The sequence below is a fragment of the Callithrix jacchus genome, chromosome 17 (assembly GCF_049354715.1).
Source record: "Callithrix jacchus isolate 240 chromosome 17, calJac240_pri, whole genome shotgun sequence".
In the NCBI taxonomy this organism is placed as follows: domain Eukaryota; kingdom Metazoa; phylum Chordata; class Mammalia; order Primates; family Cebidae; genus Callithrix; species Callithrix jacchus.
Window position 1 is genome coordinate 27,983,241 of NC_133518.1, and position 21,600 is coordinate 28,004,840.

The 21,600-nt window shown below is 35.1% G+C and overlaps 1 protein-coding gene across 1 annotated transcript; it reads right to left on the bottom strand.

Annotated features, from left to right (window-relative positions):
- Nucleotides 1–615: 615 nt before the first annotated feature.
- SLC66A1L (solute carrier family 66 member 1 like) lies at nt 616–15,165 on the bottom strand. Its single transcript, XM_002759462.4, has 4 exons — nt 15,027–15,165; nt 7,352–7,539; nt 6,617–6,705; nt 616–728 (listed from the first exon to the last, which is right to left on the bottom strand). The coding sequence occupies exons 1-4, from the start codon at nt 15,163–15,165 to the stop codon at nt 674–676; spliced, it is 471 nt and encodes a 156-aa protein (XP_002759508.2). The 3' UTR covers nt 616–673.
- Nucleotides 15,166–21,600: the final 6,435 nt, after the last annotated feature.

The window sequence follows — 21,600 nt, forward strand, 5'->3', positions numbered from 1 at the left end:
ATTCATTTCCTACATACAAATGATATATGTAGTTTTAAACATTATTGCCAATTTTCACTAAATTCATTAACCAGTCATTCTAAATGTTTTATTTACCATAAACTATTAATTCATGAAACTCACTTTTATCAACAAAAAGCAAGGCACGAGTTGTCACTTATTAATTCAAAGTATTCGCTGTAGAGATTTTCAGAGATGGCATGGTTTTTCCTTAATATCTGCTGTATAATCTTACTAAAATTTAATATCTAAGATGTATTCATTTCAATGCTTCTAATCTTATCTGCATTTTTTTTAGTTGGAAGAACCAAAGAAACCAAGAAATCTTCATCTGAATTTGATCCTCTGCTAGAATAATAATAATGTAGGAGACTTTGGGAAAGAGAGGGCTTTCCTTATAAATGAATATTTCAAATATAATTTTTAAAATGGCTATAGCATTAGCTATTTACACTTCTTAGAAGATATATATACTTCTTAGGTGATATATTAAGTATCCATATATGTTTATTCTCTAATGACAATCTGATGGCAAAAGATACAAAAAAGTAAAGGAATAAGATTCCAAAACTTCCAATAAGCCAAGGAAGATGATGCAGAAAGTAGGTACTCTTGTGGCGTTTGGCAGCTGGTACCTTTAAAACCATACCAAGTCAGTATGTGCAGTTCCCAGTCATGGCCAATGCAAACAGCAGAAATAAAGTTCCTTCAGCAAATCTTCTTTAGAATGATCAACAGAAGCAAAGATGATAGTAATTGTTATGTTTTCTTCACTATACAATACACAGCTTCACAAATCACCCAAGTTTCAAATTTGTATTTCATTATCATAAATACCTTCTGATTGTAAAAAACAAAAAAAGAAAAAGAAAAGTTTCTTGTATAAATGTTGGAAGATGTGGAAAATACGAAGACTAAAATAATATCCCCCATAATCTCAATATTCAGATAATATTCTGATTCATTTCTTCCTTTTTATGCAGGGTGCATGACTATACACAGTATTCATAATATTTTGCTATATCCCTTTAGATTATAATAATTTTTGCATGTCATTAAAAATTATTTCTCAACATTTTTAAATTGCTTCAGAATATTCCACTGTATTCAGCATTTTGAGTTATCCCCAATCTTATAAATGACACTTTTACAAATTCCTCAGTACCTACATATTTTTCCATCTTTCTGATAATGTCCTTAGAATTGATATCTAGATGTGAAATTCATACTTTTAAGGCTCTTAACACAAGCTGTCAAAATGTCTTCTAGAAAGGCTTTTAAATACCTACTCAGCAGTGTATGCATGTGCAAACAAACCCTATTCTTATCAGCTGTGATTCCTATAATTTCCTTATACTTGCTAATCTGTTGGACTAAAAAGTTGTTATTTTATTTTGCATTTATGTAATTCCTAGAGAAGTTAAATTATTTTTCATGTATTTCTATTTCTTCTTTTTAAATTATCCATGTCTGAGTCTTATGTAAATTTTTATATTTGGCTGTTTTTTCCTTTTGGTTTATGGAAATTCTTATTAACATTCTGTTCTTTTGACATATGTGCTTCCTATCTATTTTGTACATTTCTGTTTTATGCCTATATTTGATGTACAGACATATTAAATATTGATAGTTAATTCTATAAATTTTTTTCCATTTTCCATTTCTTTGAAGATACAAAAGTACCAAGATTTAAACATTTAAAATATTATCGACGTGTGATAACGATGACAATTAGTACCCTTTTAATCATGCAGTCCAGTACTGGATTGGGAGTTAGTAAATGCTAATCTGTGAAGCTGCCTCTTAGGCTCATTTTTAAAGCAATTCTGAAGGAGGGACTATAATAATCTCCCTGAAAAAAGTACTGTTTGCATGAAGCTTCTTTATTCAATGTCTGCAGTGCACTCCCTTGTTGATGACTGGCTTATTTATTCTTTTATATATAACCTTTCATAATACTTCCTTTCAAAATATTGATAAATGTGTGAGAATATTATGACTACATGGAAACTCAAATGAATTAATTAGAGAAAATTCCTCTTTTACTCCCATTAAACATTCAGTAATTCAGTTAGAGTGTTCAGTTGCCAGGACCTGCGGTAAATAAAAGAATATACTATTGGAAATTTGAATAAACCACGGGTGGTTGAAAATTCAGAAAGGTAAAGTACACATGTACAGATTGAGTCCATTCTAGGTTGCAACAATAAAGTATATTAGTTGCAAAGTTCAGGGGAATCATGCCTATTTCACAAGTTGAAGGCAACAACAACATCCGTGCCAAATGCTTTCTATAATGTATTGTGACTTCGCATTATTATGCAAACCCAGGAAAACAGATACAGACTACAATTGCAGCTGATCTAAATTCTGCTGCCTGAACTTTAAGGAGCTTAACAAACAAATAAACAGATTTGATCCAGAATTGATTCCTGTGACTGTGGCTTCCATCTTGTTGGTCCCAAAAGCACTACTCAGAATTCCTAGATCTCTTCCAAAGGTAGACGCAAAGTCATAAGAAGCACTTTTGATTCATCAGAACAAACAGAACAAATAACGTACTTACATTTCTATATAGTTGCAGAAATCGAGATTCCCAAGTAGAAAACCAAAATACATAGCCACAAATAAAGCCTAACATTTCAACTATGCCCACAGTATCCTCAAAGCAGGAACACAAAAAGAGTGACAGTATTAAGGATCAATCTAAACATACATTAGAATCTAAATATTTTAAGGGAAATGGAGGGTCACTGGACAAAACTATGGTGGAAGTACTTATTCTCTGTAGCCTTGTTATTTTGGAGGCCAATGAATATTAATCATCTTTCTAGGATGGGTGGTATTCCCTAATCAAGCAGTAACATCATTTATTCATGAATGTGAGATGCTAAATTATTTTGAATAATGGCAATTAAGATTTGGAAAAAAATGAATTCAGTATAAGTGTATCTACAGGGTTTCTATCTGGATTTCTTATTTGACCCCAGAGAACCGTTTCTTTGCTTGGAATATATGAAAGTACCCACCTGTAGATGGGCCAAGTGGGCAGGTTCACCAGAAGAATGGGTCTTCTCAGTCTGGGTCAAGCCTTTCTGCTCACCAGCTTGCATCCCAAAAGAAGAGAAGGTGCTTTCTGGATTTTCAGGATCTTACTGAGCCCTGGTCAATTCTAATATGTTAAAGCACACTACCTGTGAAATCCCAAAGGCTTGAAGTTTCTTAGAAGTTTTCTAAAAGTTAATCAAAATTATTTCTTGAATTTTTTATTGGGAGAACATGGAGAGAGGTGGGGATTGCTTTCTGGCATTCTATCACTTCATTTTTGAAATGAAGTACTTCCTGGACTAACTTCAGCACTGCTACAATATTTTTGTGGAGTTTGTAAAATTAACAACATTAAAAAATTCTTCAAAAATATTTTTAAAGTGACCAAAAAAAAAAAAATGGACCTAAAACAAAGAGTTGATGGACTTTTCAAATAAAACTTACCTTTTTTTTTTTTGCTTCTGTTGAAGTCCTATGTTGATTCTTCATCAAAAATAGACTTGGTATTGCCACTGACAACACTATGCACACTGGCACCCAAGTCACACATAAACTCTGCAGGCTTACCCTCTAGTGCTTAAAAACAACCAGGGCAATGGTGAACAACGGCCATAAACTGCTGAAACGATAGCCAATGGTACACATATCTACTGCAGCTAAATATCAGTTATCTGGTATTTAATCTCCAGAATACTTGAATTTCCAGAATGGTTCCACAATAAACAGCATCCAGAAAAAAATATGCTGTTTAGTTCCAACTCAAGGTCACTAAGTGCATCTGAGAAGAGGATAACCACAGATAGCACCCGATGGATGGTTGTGATTGGCTAGAGCAATTGTAGGAAAGCTCTACTTTAATTGTCCAGCTACACATTTACAAGCTCAGTGCATCCATCCTAGTGCTGACAGGCCTTAGGAGGGAACAGCAGACAAGAAAGAAGAACACTACAGAAATGAAGTAGGACGATAGCACAGAATAGGATCAGAGGAGATTAAAAGTGGTGTCAGTGGCAACAGTAGCCAACAGAAATTAAAGGCAGCAACAGGGAATGTGATTCAGGCCTCTGAGAGAAGAAGAGAGGAAGCAAAAAGCCCTGAGCTTGAGACAGATAAAAAGCAAAGAGACCAGGAAAAACACAGGCACCACTGGAACATAGTAAGCAGGTTTCCAGAGATATGGAAGAGCAGTCATTTAATCCACAATCTCTTACTAAACACCTACATTCTTAGCAACCAAGAATGCAGAACTGAATAATTTATGCCGCTGCTTCAAGAGACTATAAATTAAGTCATTACATCCTATGGATCTTATCACCTAAATCTGCATCTAGGTCACTCAAAGTTTAAATCAGCAGAGCCAGTCAAGGTACATTTTGGAAAGTTCTCTGAGGAAAAAGTCAAAAAGCAACTGATCCATAACTGTTAACTCTACAGAACAGAGTGACTCATTCTCCATGGGCACTGGCTGGCTATGTTCTTACTCTATCAGTTAATGATAAAAGCCGAGAACTTCCAGGAGTGATGATCAAATTGAACACTCTTGTTCAGGGAGCTAGGAAATACAAAGATACAAAAACCTGTGTTTAAGTAGAAAATGTGGTCCCTTATAAACCAGACAATCATCTGCCAGGGGTTGCTAGGGCCAGGGTAGGTCTATGCAGCTTTAGCCTCTATATTCCATTTTTAATTTTTTAGTTATGTTGCATCTGTACTAGGGTTAGCATCAGCAGACATCAGACACACAGATATCTGACTGCAAAATTCTGGCTAAATCATTCCCACTTGTTTAACATAAAAACGGATGAAGCATTTATTTTAAAAATTTGTAGAGTTGTAACTGCAAAGGGAGGGCTCATGGCTTTTCATATATTACAACCACATGTTAAGACAATAGACCTCAATAAAAAATTACCTTCAAACACATTTCGTATTTGAGGGATTCGTTTTATCCCTCAGCATTCCAGGTTGGATAGCCCATTGAGCACACATTCCTTGGTAAAACTGAATTTTTTTTGAACTCTGCATTGACCCTAAGTTTAACAGCATTCCAAATTCAGTCTACTTTGCCCACAGAAGATATTGCAGCTAAGCAAAACCCTGTTCCAGAAACCTCATAAACTGTGTGAGCTGCTCAGTTTAGGCCTGAGGGAGTAAATTGAAGAGAGCTGGCCTGTCATGCTGTTTTAGACTGTTTGCCACAGAAATTCAGGATTAGTTCCAGATTGATTAAACTAGTTATGGTGGTGACTATATATATATGTGCCATTATTTTAGTGACCTTTTACAAAATGTTTCCTTTACTCTAGTTCTTGATGCCATGATTTATTTAATATACTTAAAGTAGGTTTGGGGGGCAGGGGGGAGACACAGGGGAGGAAACTGATTGGGTGCCCTTTAAGTACCAAGAGCTTTGCTGGAGATTTCCATATATTTTACAATTCTTTCATTTCACCACTATTCAATGAATGCCTGCTAGGTACTCAGTCTTGAACAAGATTCAAACAATCCCTGTTCTTATAGAGCTTATGATTCACATGACATCAATTACACTGTAAATCAGCTTGATACATACCTGATATCACCTTAGATTGATTTTGAAATCTAATCCCTCTACCAGCTGGCTATGTGACCTCAGTCCAGTTTGTTGATGCCTCAATTTCCTCAATTGTATAATGAATTTTGCCGTGGAAAGTAAGTGAGTTCAAGGAGCACATATAGAAGGTCTTTCACCAGGCCTGGTACGCAACTGGGGGTCATCTTCCTTCCTTCCTCACACTAGAATCCAGTGGGATTTCTATTTGATTTGTAGATTTGAGTAGCTGTTCGCACCCTTGTAATACTTACAACCACCAGGGGGCAGTAGAAAAATATGCTCTACCAGTCCCAAGGGGGACAATGTGGCCACTCTCATAGGTACACAGCTAAAAACAAATTTCATTGTTGGGCTTGCTCATAAATACACAAGTGAAGAAACAAACAATCATTTAGAAAAACAGCAATGAAATCAAAAATAAAAATATTAATATTTATTTATTCAGTAAATCTATATAGCAAGTCTGTTCTTTATGGGACCAGCCTTTGAACATTAAAATAGTGCCTGTCCCATTGGGTGGTACGAAGACTAAATAAGTTGCAACTGACAAATGGGAAGCACCTAAAAACTATTTGTCGTTATTATCTTGTGGAGGATATATTTTTAGATTAGCTACAAGAGAAAAGTAGTACTGCTTATCACCTGCAGAAACCTCTAAAAGCTTTTGACTATTCCTGCCAATCTCTCTCTCACCTTTTTCTGATTAATCATTTCCATTTGTTTTCCAATAACATAGATGTGTTAATTCCAATGACTCAAACCAATTGGAAAAAAAATAAAGCTAATAACATGGAATCTAAATGTGCCACATCTAAAAATTTTCAAAGGACTCGCTTGGATGGTTGAAAGAAATGTTATGTCTTATTAAAATACGCCTTGCTCATTAAAATAATTCAAAAAGTGCTCTATTGGGTTTTAAATGAGAAATGTTCTATTACAAATAGAAGTATTGGAATGAACTATTACCAATCTTACATTTTGTTCTTTTGATTCTTTAACCTGTAGTACATGAATTGTGAACGCATGATTATATCCGTGTTCATGTCAAAGACGGTTGTAAAAATCTGGAGTGATAAAGAAGGATGGACATCCATAAATATAAAATCCCAAGCCACCATTATCCAGTATCTATAGTATAGTGCATGAAGGTGACAAAGTCATTTACAGGATTAAATACATTAACAAAGTATTCTAAAAGCTTACAAATCATCCACTTTATTTTTTTTTATTTGAATACTGTTGTAGAAATATTTGCCTATAGCCACTGACAATATTTTTAATGATGACTCTCATTGCAAACTATGTGTCAGCATCAGTGGATTATTGTTCAGCCTTAGCATAGAAAAGAATAAGAATCCCCTAATGGCAATGTATCATGTTCAGTTACCTTGAGGCAAGAAAATATTAAAACTGTATGAAGATAAGGAATTAAAACTAGATGTAGACTTTAAAAATATATCTGAAAACAGATAGGCCTCTATTCTACTATAAAAAAATTGCCACAATAAGAGGGTTGTCAGATACAGAACACTCATGCAATATTTAGAGCATGCCTACACTAAAAAATTATTTGTTGTTTATCTGAAATCCACATTTTACTGGATATCCTCTATTTTGTTTGCTAAATTTGTCAAACCTACACCTGAAGCCCTCCATGCACACATAACCCAGAACCTTCTCTTTTGAAGATAAATCTGGAGAAAGGTTCACCTGAATAGGCAGTTGTTTAGTCAGGTAGCAGCCTTTGAAATTTGTCAGGTCTCCACCTATCCAGCAAAGCAGAAAACCCAGAGAGACTGCTGCATCCACTCTTCCATTTCTGTAGGCTACAAAGAGCTGACTGGAAAGTGACAATTGACAAATAAACACTTGGAGCACAGAACTTAATGTTCTCAACACTAGATAAAAACAAACTGATGATGTACAGCAATAAAACATCTCATTCACTTCCAGTTAAGCCTCTAGGACTCTTTTTAACCTGTCTTCATTCACAGCACACAGCAAACATATCTAAAACCTAAAAGATGCTCAGTGACAATACTAAAACATTAATGCTTCTTATTTCTGCCTTTTCTTTTATTATTTCTATCGAAATTTATATATATGTCCAAAGTACATGTTTATTCGTTCTTGGCCTCATAATGGGGGGAGATATTAAGTCATATAATTAGAGAGACTAGATATATTACTAAAACATAAGCATAGGGGTTCAAAATGTGTATCAGTGATTACATTTTCAGTCAGCATCTTTTTTTCTTTAAATTTACTTCTAATCATGTTGCCCATATGCAGGTGGACAAATGGAGACATTAATGTGAAAATCTATTTGGCTCCCTACAATGCCACCTCTTGTGTGGAAAAGTTTTTTAAAATCTTGGGTCCTGGGATTCAAAAGACCTAAAAACATGACATCACCTGTGGAACATTAGACAATTATTTAACCTCTCAGAGTCTCACTTTCGATATCCAAAAAGTAAGATTAACTTTTTAAACCAAAAGTGTTTATTTCAAGAAGTTGACCAAGGTTTAAATGGGGTGGCCCCACTTGAGACTAAATGATGACCATAAGCCACCGGTGGTAGCACTGGGAATCAGCCTAAAGTTGCTGACCACAAATTTATAATTTTTCACTACCATGTATACTACCTAAAAGTTAATATTCTCAGAATTCACATTCAAGACCATAATCCCACTCACGTCAATGCCAAGTTATTCCTCTATTAAATGGTGATGAATGGTATGTATACCGATGTGATTTTCAAAATACTTTTTATGTTTCAGATTTCCAAAGCATCTGAGGACTGACTGTATTCTGTACCTTTTCCCAATATTTTATAAACAGATGACCTATGTAGGCACACATATTTTACAGTTCCTATGATGCAGCTCTCTTTTGCTTGAGATTTTTTTTCTAGGGTAGGTAAGGTTGGTGTCTGACTTCTAATTATAAATAAACTCAGCAAAAATGGAAAACATTCTCCTGTAGTCTAAACTGCTGTTTTTTTTGGAAAATTATCCCATGCCCACAAGAAAAGAATTGCATAATGCCATATCTCACCAAAAATATTTAAATTTTTACTCTTATCAAAGAACATACTGAAAAGGAATTCAATATAGGATGGTGAAGAAGTAAGGTACATATGCTTTATTGCCTTTTGATTACTAAATATAAAAGATTTGTATATCTTAATTAAGAAAAAAGTAGTCAGCATAATGTATCACCAACTGCGCTATTATATTCCAAAATGTTTTAGAGTGATGCTTTTTAGCACCTTCAAAATATACAACGCAAAGAGAACATTTGTTCAATAGCAAGCCCAAATAGTTTGAAAAAATACTTAATATATATAGTGATTCCTCAAGGATCTAGAATTAGAAATACTGTTTGACACAGCAATCCCATAACTGGGTATATACCCAAAGGATCATAAATCATTCTATTATAAAGACACCTGCACAAGTATATTTATTGTGGCACTGTTCACAATAGCAAAGACTTGGAACCAACCCAAATATTCATGAATGATAGACTAGATAAAGAGAATGTGGAACGCATGCATCATGGAATACTATGCAGCCATAAAAAAGGATGAGTTCATGTTCTTTGCAGCAACTGGATAAAGCTGGAAACCATCATTCTTAGCAAACTGACACAAGAACAGAAAACCAAACACCACATATTCTCACTCATAAATGGGGTTTGAATAATGAGAATACATGGACACAGGAAAGGGAACGTCACACACCAGGGTCTGTTGGTGGGTGGGAGGCTAGGGGAGGGATAGCAGAGGGTGGGGGAATCAGGGAGGGATAGCATTAGGAGAAATACCTAATGTAGATGATGGGGTGATGGATGCCCCAAACCACCATGGCACATGTACACCTATGTAACAAACCTGCACATTCTGAACATGTACCCCAGAACTTAAAGAGGAATAATAAAAAGAAAAGATATTTAATATGTAAAAACATTTAAATATTTTTAAAATAAGAAATTATGAACAACAGTATTATACTATAGACTTGTAATCCAAGATTCTTAACTTACAGTAGAACAACAAACAGAAAACAGACAATAGAAACCGATTCTATAACCATTCTCCAGTATTCTCAGGAATTGGATACGTATCTTGCAGGAGATGCCGAATCCATAAGGTCCTAGTCACACAGATCTTCCTGTCCTCTACTAAGGAGATACACAGTTGCACCTGTGATTCTATAATTAAAGTCTGGATGATTGATGGTGCTGGTTCTTGGAAAATGCAATTTAATGTCAGAATGAACTCTTTCCTTTTAAAATACTACTTTGATTCATACTGAAGTTCGGCTACAAATTGTTTCCAAATCTTTACAAATTAAATTTAAAAAATAAATATTGTGTAATGTTTTTCTTAGAAAATATTGTTCAAAGAAATTAAAGAAGACCTAAATCAATGAGAAGATATTCCATATTCATGAATTGGGAGACTTAATATTGTAAAGATGGCAAAATTATCCAAAGTAATCTACAGATTTGGCCAGGTGCAGTGGCTCATGCCTGTAATCCCAGCACTTTGGGAGGCTGAGGCAGGTGGATCATGAGGTGAAGAGATCAGGACCATCCTGGAGAAACCCCATCTCTACTAAACATACAAAAATTAGCTGGGTGTGGTGACACACACTTGTAATCCCAGTTACTCCGGAGGCTGAGGCAGGAGAATCACTTGAACCCAGGAGGCAGAAGTCACAGTGAGCCGAGATTATGCCACTGCACTACAGTCTGGTGACAGAGCAAGACTCCATCTCAAAAAATAATAATAATAATAATAATAATCTACAGATTTAATGCAGTTCTTATCAAAATTCCAACTGATCTTTTACAAAACTGCACAAGTTGATATTAAAATTCATATGGAATTGTTAAAATACCAAATAGTCTAAACAACTCAGAATAAAAAGAATAAAGTTAGAGAATTACTACTTTATAATTTCAAAACGTGTGACAAAGACAGTAATCAAAACAGTGTGGTAATGGTATTAGAAAAGACATACAGATAAACAGAATAGAATGGAGCATCCAAAAGTAAAATCATACATCCATAGTCAATTGATTTTGACAAGGGAGCCAAGACCATTCAATAAGGAAAGAATACTTTTTACAACAAACAGCAGTGGGACAACTGGATATCTACATGTAAAAGAAGGAAGTTGAATTCTTATCTCACACTAATCACATTATGTATTTGAAAATTAATTCAAAATAGATAAAAAGCTTAAATTTGAGAATCTATAAAACTATAAAATCTAGAAAACATAGGGGTAGGTAAGTATGAGCTTTGATTTGGCAACAGATTTTTAGACTGATCCCAAAAGCACAAGCAACAAGAGAAAATATAAATTAACTTCATCAAAATTTAGAAACATTTGTGCGTCAGAGAACATTATAAAGAAAAGTGAAGAGACAGCCCACAGGATGAATAAGACCTAGTAATTGATAGCACAACAGAGTGGCTATAGTCAATAATAATTTAACTGTACATTTTGTAATAACTAAAATAGCATAATTGGATTGTTTATACATAAATGATAAATGCTTGAGGATATGAATATCTCATTTTTCAGGATGTGATTATTATGTTTTACATTCCTATTATCAAAGTATCTCATGTACCCCAGAAACATATACATCAATTTTGTACATCAATTCAGTAAAAAAAAAATTAAAAATTAAAATAAAATTACACTGAGACACAGTATGATTGTCAAAAGTCAAAGGCAAAGTATGAGTTTTGAAAGCAGCAAGAGAAAAGAGTCATGTACAAGGGAAACATCATGAGACTATCAGTGAATTTCTCAACAGAAACCTTGCAAGCCAGAAGGAAGTGGGATGATATATTCAAAGTACTAAAAGGTTAAAACTTTCAACTACCAATACTCTGTCTGACAAAGGTGTCCTTCAGAAATGAAGGAGAAATAAAGACTTTACCAGATAAACAAAAGTGGAAAGAATCACCATTAGACCTGCCTCACAAGAAACACTAAGACGAGTCTTTCAAGCTGAAATAAAACAATGCTAAAAAGCATCATAAATATGGAAGTATAATACTCATGGGAAGAGGTAAATTTACAGACATATGCAGAATACTGAAATACTGTAATGATGGTGCATAAATAACATTTAACTCTGGTATTTAATTTAAAAGTAAGAAAAATAAATGTAACTATTAAATGTTAATAGATACACAATATAAAAAGATGCACTTTGTGAAATCAATAACATAAAGTGTGTGGGGTAGTAGATGTAAGAGAATACAGCATTTGTATGCAATGAATGTTAAGGTTGTTACCAACTTAAAATACATTGTCATAAATATAAGATAGTTAATGTAAGTCCCATGGTAATCACAAAGAAAACATCTATTAAAAAATATAGAAGAGAAAAGAATCAAAACCTGCCATTCAAAAAATAAAATCAATAAAACACAAAGGAAGATAGAGAGGAAAAAGGGGACAAAAATCTACAAGATAAATATAAAATAATTAATCTAATGTTAATAATAAGTACTTTATTATCAGCAATTACTTTAAGTATATATGGATTAAACTCCTCAAATAAGCTGTAAAGTGGCTGAATGGATTTTGAAAAAAGAGTTAACTATATGCTGTCTATAAGAGACTAATTTTAGATTTAAGGACATGCATAGACTGAAAGTAAAAGGATGGAAAAAGACATTCTGTTTAAATGGTAATTGAAAAAGACCAGATGTGGCCAATAGTTATGCCAGATAAAATAGGATTTAAGTCAAAACCTGTCATAAGCAACAAAGAAGAACATTATATAATGACAAAAGGATCAATTAACCAAGAAAATACAACAATTGTATAAGCACCCAAATCAGAGCACCTACTGGCATACTGCCTAGTTGAGCTGTGAAAAGGGGGCCACTATCTACCAGATCCCAGAATGGTAGATCCACTGACAGTTTGCACCATTCGCCTGGAAAAGCCACAGACATTCAATGTCAGCCCATGAAAACAGATGGGAGGGAGGCTGTACCCTGCAAAGCCACAGAGGCAGAACTGCGCAAATCCATGGGAACCCACTTCTTGCATCACTGACCTGAATGTGAGACCTGGAGTCAAAGGAGATAATTTTGGAGCTTTAATATCCATCTGCCCTGCTAGATTTCAGACTTGCATTGACCCTGTAACCACTTTGTTTGGCCAATTTCTCCCATTTGGAACAGCTGCATTTACCCAATAACTATATCCCCATTGTATCTAGGAAGTAACTATCTTGCTCTTGATTTTACAGGTTCATAGGCAGAAAGGATTTGCCTTGTCTCAGATGGAATTTTGGACTGTGAACTTTTAGGTTAATGCTGAAATGAGTTAAGACTTTGGGTGACTGTTGGGAAGGCATGATTGGTATTGAAATGTGAGAACATGAAATTGTGGATGGGGCCAGGGTGGAATGATATGGTTTGACTCTGTGTCCCCACCCAAATCTCATCTTGAATTGTACTCCCATAATTCCACCATTTGTGGGAGGGATCCAGTGGGAGATCATTTGAATCATGGGGCGGTTTCCCCATACTGTTCTCGTGGTAGCGAATAAGTCTCACAAGATCAGATGGGTTTATCAGGGGTTTCTGCTTTTGCATCTTCCTCATTTTCTCTTGCTGCCACCATGTAAGAAGTGCCTTTCACCTCCCGCCATGATTCTGAGGCCTCCCCAGCCATGTGGAACTGTAAGTACAATTAAACCTCTTTTTTTTTTCCGGTCTCAGGTATGTCTTTATCAGCAGTGTGAAAAAGGACTAATACAAACATGGTAAAAACAAAGTTAAAAGTAAGATTTTGTAAAAAGTATACTATAAAATACAAATAACAAGAAAACTAAGCTGGCTATAATATTCAGAAAAAGTAGACTTCAGAACAATATGATTAAAGGAAAAAAAGAGACATATTATAATGATAAAGAAGTCAACCCCTCAAGAAGACATAGCAATACTAAATGCCTATGCACCTAATATAGAAATATATGAAGCAAAAATGACTGAATTAAAAAGGAAAATAAGATAAATCTAGGACTATATTCAGGATTTCAATTTTTTTCTCTCAGTGATTGATAGAATAGTGCTATTAGCTAGCTAACTTCTTATTGACTCAGCAAGGATTGTTATGTCTTCTTAATGAACAGTAGAGAGGGCACAAATAACCCTATCAACCAGCTGATCTAATTGATATTTATCAAACATTGCACACATTATAATGTTTAGAGGATATACTCATTTCAAGTAAATGGAACATTCATCAAGAGAAATCACATGATAGGCCATAAAACTAGTTTCAATAAATTTAAAGTATCATAATAATACAGATTATGTGTTTTGGTCACAACAAAAATAAATGAGAAACCAATTTTAAAAAAAGATAATTGGGACATCTGCTTTCAACAGTGACAAGCTGGGATTACATTCACCTTCTTGCCTGAAATCACAAAATGAACAAAATATATTAAACAATGATTTAGTGGCATTAAACATCAGTCAATGAAGAACAGAGAATACTAAGATACATGAAACAAAGGAGATGAATGAATCCTATGATTACCCTAACTTACTGCCTGGAGAGAGTCTTAAGGTTGTGTTACAAATACTGGAAAGCTTGTGTAGAAAGAACTGGGAGTTCAGGGAGGCCACAGGGCTAGAGTTTGCAGATAGAGTACCAGTGAGGATAGAACTGCACAAAGAGATAACTCTGGATAGTCCCTCTGAAAACATCAACTAAATACTAATAAGTATATCCATGTAAGGGAACTACCTAAGACCAAGAGGAAAAATATCCTAAAAGATTAGAAGGAAAAAATCTCTGGATGTCCAGCAGAGCCAAGACTAGTGCCTGTTTTAACTATTCAGACTGGAAAACCTAACAATTCACAACACATTGGGTAGAATACTAAGAGAAGTTTTGCCTGAATAGGAGGCAAAATTAGGCCCATAAAAAACACTGCTCCCTGTAACATCAGGAACAAGGTGAGGAAGTCTGGTCTTACCACTTTTATTTAACCTGGTAACAGAGGTTGGCACAGTGCAATAATGCAATAAAAAGAAATTAAAGGCAAATAGAATGTAAAGGAAAATGTAAACTATCTTTGACAACAGACAATGGGTTTGTTTCTCTGTAAAGGAAAACATAAATTCCCTTTATCATATTAGTTTGAAAGGCCTGCCTGGGGGAGAAAAAGAAGCAGGTGAAAGGCAGGCAGGAAGTCAGAGAGATATTCTGTTTTCTGAAGACAACTTCTGAGGCCTAAAGTGCCCCAAAATTATAACAAGGGCTATGGGAGTTATGAAGCAGAAACCACAGATAAAAACTAATGTATATAATCATAATATCATACTTCTAAGACAGGTCAAGTACCCTCTGGACCTATCAGTGCTTGAGTTTGCAGCATTGGCTCTATTGTTTCCCACGACCTTTAGAACATGGCCATAGTTTCTATAGCATGAATGTAGAAGACTCTGTAAGGAAGGCATCATTTTCAAAATGGGAAGCATGGATCTCTGTGTCTTAGTTAACTGGCCCAGTATGAATCTCTGGCCTCCTATTCATCTTATTTACTGAAAATCTTTTTTTTTTTTTTTTTTGAGATGGAGTTTCGCTCTTGTTACACAGGCTGGAGTGCAATGGCGCAATCTCGGCTCACTTCAACCTCCGCCTCCTGGGTTCAGGCAATTCTCCTGCCTCAGCCTCCTGAGTAGCTGGGATTACAGGCACGTGCCACCATGCCCAGCTAATTTTTTGTATTTTTAGTAGAGTCGGGGTTTCACCATGTTGACCAGGATGGTCTCGATCTCTTGACCTCGTGATCCACCCGCCTCGGCCTCCCAAAGTTCAAAATCTTTTTAAATCTTACCTTGCTTACTTGTTGAAGGAGTACAATCAGTGATCTCAAAGGCAAGCTGTTTGAACATGCACAGAGGAGAAAAAAGAAAAAAGAATGAAAGGAATGAAGATTGCCTACAAGATATGGAAAGTTACTTCAAAAGGCCAAATCTAAGAATTATTGGTGTTCAAGAGGGCGTTGAGCAAGAGTAAGGGGTAGAAAGCTTACTTAAAGAAATAATGACAGAAAACTTCCCAAAACTTGAGAAAGATGCAATCATTAAGGTACGGGAAGGTCAGAGAACACCAGATTTGACCCAAGTAAGACCATCCCAAGGCATATAATAATCAAACTCTCAAAGTCAAAGACAAAGGGAGAATCCTAAAAGCAGCAAGAGAAATGAAGCAAATAACATATAAAGGAATTCCAATTAGTCTTGCAACAGACGTTTCAACAGAAACCTTGCAGGATGGGAAAGAGTAGGACAAGATTTTCAAAGTTGAAAGAAAATAACTGCTATCTGAACACCCAGCAAAGCTGTCCTTCAAATATGAAGCAGAGATAAAGTTTCTTCTCTCAGGTAAATAAAAGCCAAAAGAATTCACCATTATCAGAATTGATTTACAGAAATGCTAAAGAAAGGTTTTCAATCTGAAATAAAAAAATAATAACATGCAAAAAGAAAACAATGGAAGGTATAAAACTCATTGCTAAAATTAAGTATAAAGACTACTCAAAAAAAAAAACCCAATACTGCAATTTCAATGTAAAATCTGCTCAAGCCCAAAAGATAAATCTATCAAAAATGAGAATAGCTAAAGCAGCTGATTAAGATATGGGCAACATTAAAACATGTCAACAAAGACAACAAAATGTCAAAATGGGGAGGAAGGATGGAGTTAAAGTGTAGTTTTTTTTGTTTGTTTGTTCAGTTTTTTAGTTTTTTCCTTCTTTCTTTGCATTCTTCCCTTGTGATCTAAGATAAGTTGTCATTTCTTTAAATAACTTGTAATATCTAAAAGATGTCTTTTGTGAGTTTTGCAGTAACCACAGTGCAAAAACCTGTCATAGATACACTAAAATTAAAAAGTGATGAATTAAAACATACCCGCAGAGAAAATATCCTAACCACAAAAGGAAAACAGTAAGAAAGGAAGAAAGGAGTTACAAAACAGCAAGAAAACAAGAAACAGAATGGCAGTAGTAAGTCCAGCCATTCTGTTTCTTGTCCATAATAACAAGGATGTAAATGGACTCAATCTTCCAATTAAAAGACATAGAGTAGCTGAATGGATAAAGAAACAAGACCCAACTACATGCTGCCAAAAGAAACCCACCTCACCTATAAAGATACATATAAACTGAAAGTGAAGGGGTGGAAAAAGATAAACCAAAAAAAGATCAAGAACAGCGATATTTATAACAGATAAAATAGACTGCTAGTCAAAAACTGTAAAAAGAGAAAGAAGGTCAATATATAATGATAAAGGGGTCAATTCAGCAAGAGGATATAACAACTATAAATATCTATGCACCCAACATTGGAGCACCCAAGCATATAAAGCAAACAGTGGATCTAAAGGGAGAGATAGATTGCTGCACAGTAATAGTAGGGGACTTCAACACTGCACTCAGTAGTGAACAGATCAACCAAACAAAAAGCCAACAATGAATCATCAGAGTTTAGCTATACTCAAGACCTGATAGACCTATGTGACATTCAAAGAACACTTCACTGATCAACTATAGAACACATTCTTTTAATCAGCACATGGAACATTCTCCAGAATATAATATATCATAGGTCACAAAACGAGTCTCAAAAAATTCAAATAAGAAGAAATCATATCAAATATCTTTTCTTACCGCAATGGAATAAAACTAGAAATCAATAACAAGAGGAATCTTGGAAACTACACAAACACATAGAAATTAAAAACATTCTCCTTGATCAACCAATAAGTCAAGGAAGAAATTAAGAAGGAAATTAAAAAGTTTCTTGAAACAAATAAGAATGTAAATACAACACACCAAAATCTATGTAATATAGAAAAGGCAATACTAAGAAGGAAGTTTACATTAATAAACAACTACATCCAAAAAGTAAAAATATTTCAAATAATCAACTTTATGATGCACCTCAAGGAAGCAGAAAAACAAGAACTAATCAAACCCAAAATTAGTAGTAGGAAAGACATAATCAGAACAGATATAAATGAATTTGATATTTTAAAAAATACAAATCAATGAAATAAAAGTTTTTTTTTAAAAAAAGATAAGCTAAATTGGCAAACTTTTAGCTAAACTAACTAAAAAAACATAGGGAAGACCCAAATAAACAAATTCAGAAATTAAAAAAGATACATAACAACTGAGACCACAAGGATAATTAGCAACTACTATGAACAACTATCCACCAACAAATTGGAAAACCTGGAAGAAACTGATAACTTTTTGGATATATATAATCTACCAAGACTGAACCATGAAGAAACAGAAATCTCCAACAAACCAATAATGAGAAATGAGATCAAAACTATAAGAAAAATTCTCCTATCAAAGAAGAGCCCAGGATGCAATAATTTCACTGCTGAATTCTACCAAATTTTCCTCAAATTCTTCAAAAATACTGGAGAAGAGAAAATACTTCAAACTCATTGTATGAATCGAGTATTATCCTGATACCAAAACCAGACAAGGACACAACGAAAAAAAAGAGAGAAGAAAACTACAGGTCAAGATCACTGATGAACACAGATGCAAAAAAACAAACAAAATTAAACTAAGCTAAAAAAGCTCAATAAAATACTAGCAAACTGAATTTAACAACACATTAAAAAGATAATTCATCATGGTCAAGTGGGATTCATCCCAGGGGTGAAAGGATGGTTCAACATACACCAGTCAACAAATGTAATACACCACATTAACAGAACCAAGAGCAAAAACCATATGATCATTTTAATAGATGCTAAAAAAGCATTCAATAAAATTCAACATCCTATTATGATAAAAAGCCTCAACAAACTGGGTATAGAAGAAATTACCTCAAAATAATACAGGCCATATATGACAAACTCACAGCCAAAATCATAGTGAATGGGGAAAAAGTGAAAGTCTTCTTTCTGAGATCTGGAACAAGACGAGGATGCCCACTTTTACCACTTTTATTCAATATAGTACTGGAAGTCCTACACAGAGCAATTAAGCAAGAGAAATAAGCGGCACCCAAATGGTCAAGAAAGAAGTCAAATTAGGCTTGTTCACACACGACAGGATCTTATACCTAGAAAAACCTAAAGATTATATCATAAAAACTGAGCTGATAAATGAATTAGCTAAAGTTGCAAATCCAAAATCAACATACAAAAATCAGTAGCATTTATATATGTTAATGGCAAACAATCTGAAAGTAATTTCTTTAAAAAATCCCATTTACAGTAGTTACAAATAATTTAAAATACCTAGGAATCAATTTAACCAAAGATGTGAAAGATCTTTACAAAAAAATTAACTATAAAACACTGATAAAGTGAAGAGGACACACACACACACACACACACACACACACACAGAAAAGAGATTACATTCTCATGGATTGAAAGAACAAATATTGTTAAAATAAAAATACTACCCTGAGCAGTTTACAGATTCTATGCAATCCTCATCAAAATGCCAATAACATTCTTCACAGAAATAGAAAAAACAATCCTAAAATTTGTGTGGAATCATTAAAGACCCCAATAGAGAAAGCAGTCCTGAACAAGAGAACAAAGCTGGCGGCAACACCCTATGTTACTTCAAAATACACTACAAACCTACAGTAATGAAATCAGCATGGTACAGACATCAAACACATTAACCAATGGAACAGAATATGGAACCCAGATATAACTCCATACACTTACAGCCAACTCATTTTTGACAAAGTTGCCAAGAATGCGCAACAGGAAAGTTTAGTCTGTTCAATAAATGGTCCTGAGAAACTGGATAAACACAAGCAGAAGAATGTAAATTAGTGCATTTCCACTATGGAAAATAGTATGGAGGTTCCTCAGAAAACTAAAAACAGAAGTATTATAGGATCCAGCATTCCACTATTGGGTTTATATCTGTAGTCCCATGTTTACTGCAGTAGTACTCACAGTAGCCAAAATATGAAGCACGCATCAATAGATAAATGAATAAAGAAAATCCCAGCTGGATGTGGCGGCATGCATCTGTAATCACAGCACTTTAGAAAGCCCAAGTGGGAGGATTCCTGGAGCCCAGGAGTTTGAGATCAGCCTGGACAACATAGTGAGATCCCTTTTCTACAGTTTTTCTTTTTAATTAGCTGGGTATGGTGGGCATGCACCTGTAGTCCCAGCTACTGAGGAGGCCAAGGCAGGAGGACCACTTGAGTCCAGGAGGTTGAAGCTGCAGTGAGCTGTGATTGCACCACTGCACTCCAGCCTGTGTGGCAGAGTAGGACCCTGTCTCAACAACAACAACAACGACAACAAAAGTATCGTAACTATAGGTAATGAATATTATTCCTCCATAAAGAAGAATGAAATCCTGTTATTTGCAGCAACATGAATGGAACTAGAGGTCCTTCTGTAGAGAGAAATAAGCAAGGCACAGAAAGACAAATATTGCATGTACTCACTTATACATGGGAGCTAAAACAAAAGGATCTCATGAAGACAGGGAATAGATTGGTGGTTACCAGAGGCAAGGAAGGGTGGGGGAGAGGGGAAGAAGAGAGGTTGATGAATGGGTAAACATAAATGGTGAGAATAAGATATGACGTTCAATAGATCAGTAGGGTGACTATAGTTAATATTTGTCTATTGTACATTTCAAAATAGCTAGAAAAGAGCAATTTGAATGATAACACGAAGGCAAGATAAATATTTAAGGTGATAGATATCCCAATTATACTAACTTGATTATATTAATGTATCAAATTACAACATGTACCCCGAAAATATGTACATCTATTTTGTATTAGTAAAACATTAAAACGACAACAAAGACTTGTTTCTTCCCCAGTTCTATGTCCCACAGACAGCTGGAGACAAGTCTCAGAAGTCTAGTGTTTTCGGTGATATGGAGAGAACACCTGAGGAGGCTGTACAGGGAATGGCAAGAATTACATTAACTTCAATATGAACCCACATCATCAGCAAGGAAAGAAAACCATCAGCCTGGGGAACGCAAGAGTGAAATTCAATTTAAAAGACAGAGTCACCGCCAAATGAAACATTCATCCTCATACCTTGATCTCCTCTCTATGAATCCTGTATCTCCTGCCTAGAGCTTCTCCCAAGGTGCTGCTTGGTTAAGTCCATCTCTCAACACCCATCGCCTGAGCTGTTGCTATATAATCAAGTTGCGTTCTTTGCTACTAAATATTGGTCTACAGACCAGTAGCATTAGCGTCACCCGGGAGCTTGTTAGCAATGCCCCAGTCCAGACCTACAGAGAATCAGAATCTGCATTTTTAACAAGGTTCCAGATAGCTCCTATGTACATTAATGTGTGAGAAGCTCTGCTGTAGTTCACCTACTGTGCCACTTGGACACTTGCTTGTTTATGTCAGTTGGGCTGCTTATTAGCATGTTTTATGTGCCAGGAATTTTAGATACTTTGTATCTATATTCTCTAATATTCACAAAAGCAGAAATTATTATGACTAACTTGTACATGCTTAGACTGAGACTCAGAAAGTCCAGAAGGGATCATAGTCTCTCAAGCAGTCATTTATCTCTCAGTTCTAGAGCTGAGGTTCTCAACAGAGTTTAGGAAGAAGAATCTTCAATACTGTGGTAATCTCTCTGAGAAACACCATGAAATATATGATAGGTCATTTTATCACATGAGTGAAGAGTATAAAAATCACAAGCTAAGGCTGGGCACGGTGGCTCATGCCTGTAATCTCAGCACTTTGGGAGGCTGAGGCGGGTGGATCACTTGAGGTCAGGAGTTTCAGACCACCTTGGCCAACATGGTGAAACCTCGTGTCTACTAAAAATACAAAAATTAGCCAGGCATGGTGGCATGCACCTGTGATCCCAGCTACTTGGGAGGCTGAGGCAGGAGA

What these genes read in the sequence shown, in the direction of transcription:
- SLC66A1L (XM_002759462.4), bottom strand. Translation starts at nt 15,165, where the DNA reads ATGATGCCTTCCTTACAGAGTCTTCTACATTCATGCTATAGAAACTAT. An exon ending in CTAAACAACTGCCTATTCAG is followed by an intron (nt 6,706 to 7,351) that starts GTGAACCTTTCT and finishes TTATCACTCCAG; the next exon opens with ATTTTTACAACCGTCTTTGA. An exon ending in AAGAATCAAAAGAACAAAAT is followed by an intron (nt 729 to 6,616) that starts GTAAGATTGGTA and finishes TTCTGTTGATCA; the next exon opens with TTCTAAAGAAGATTTGCTGA.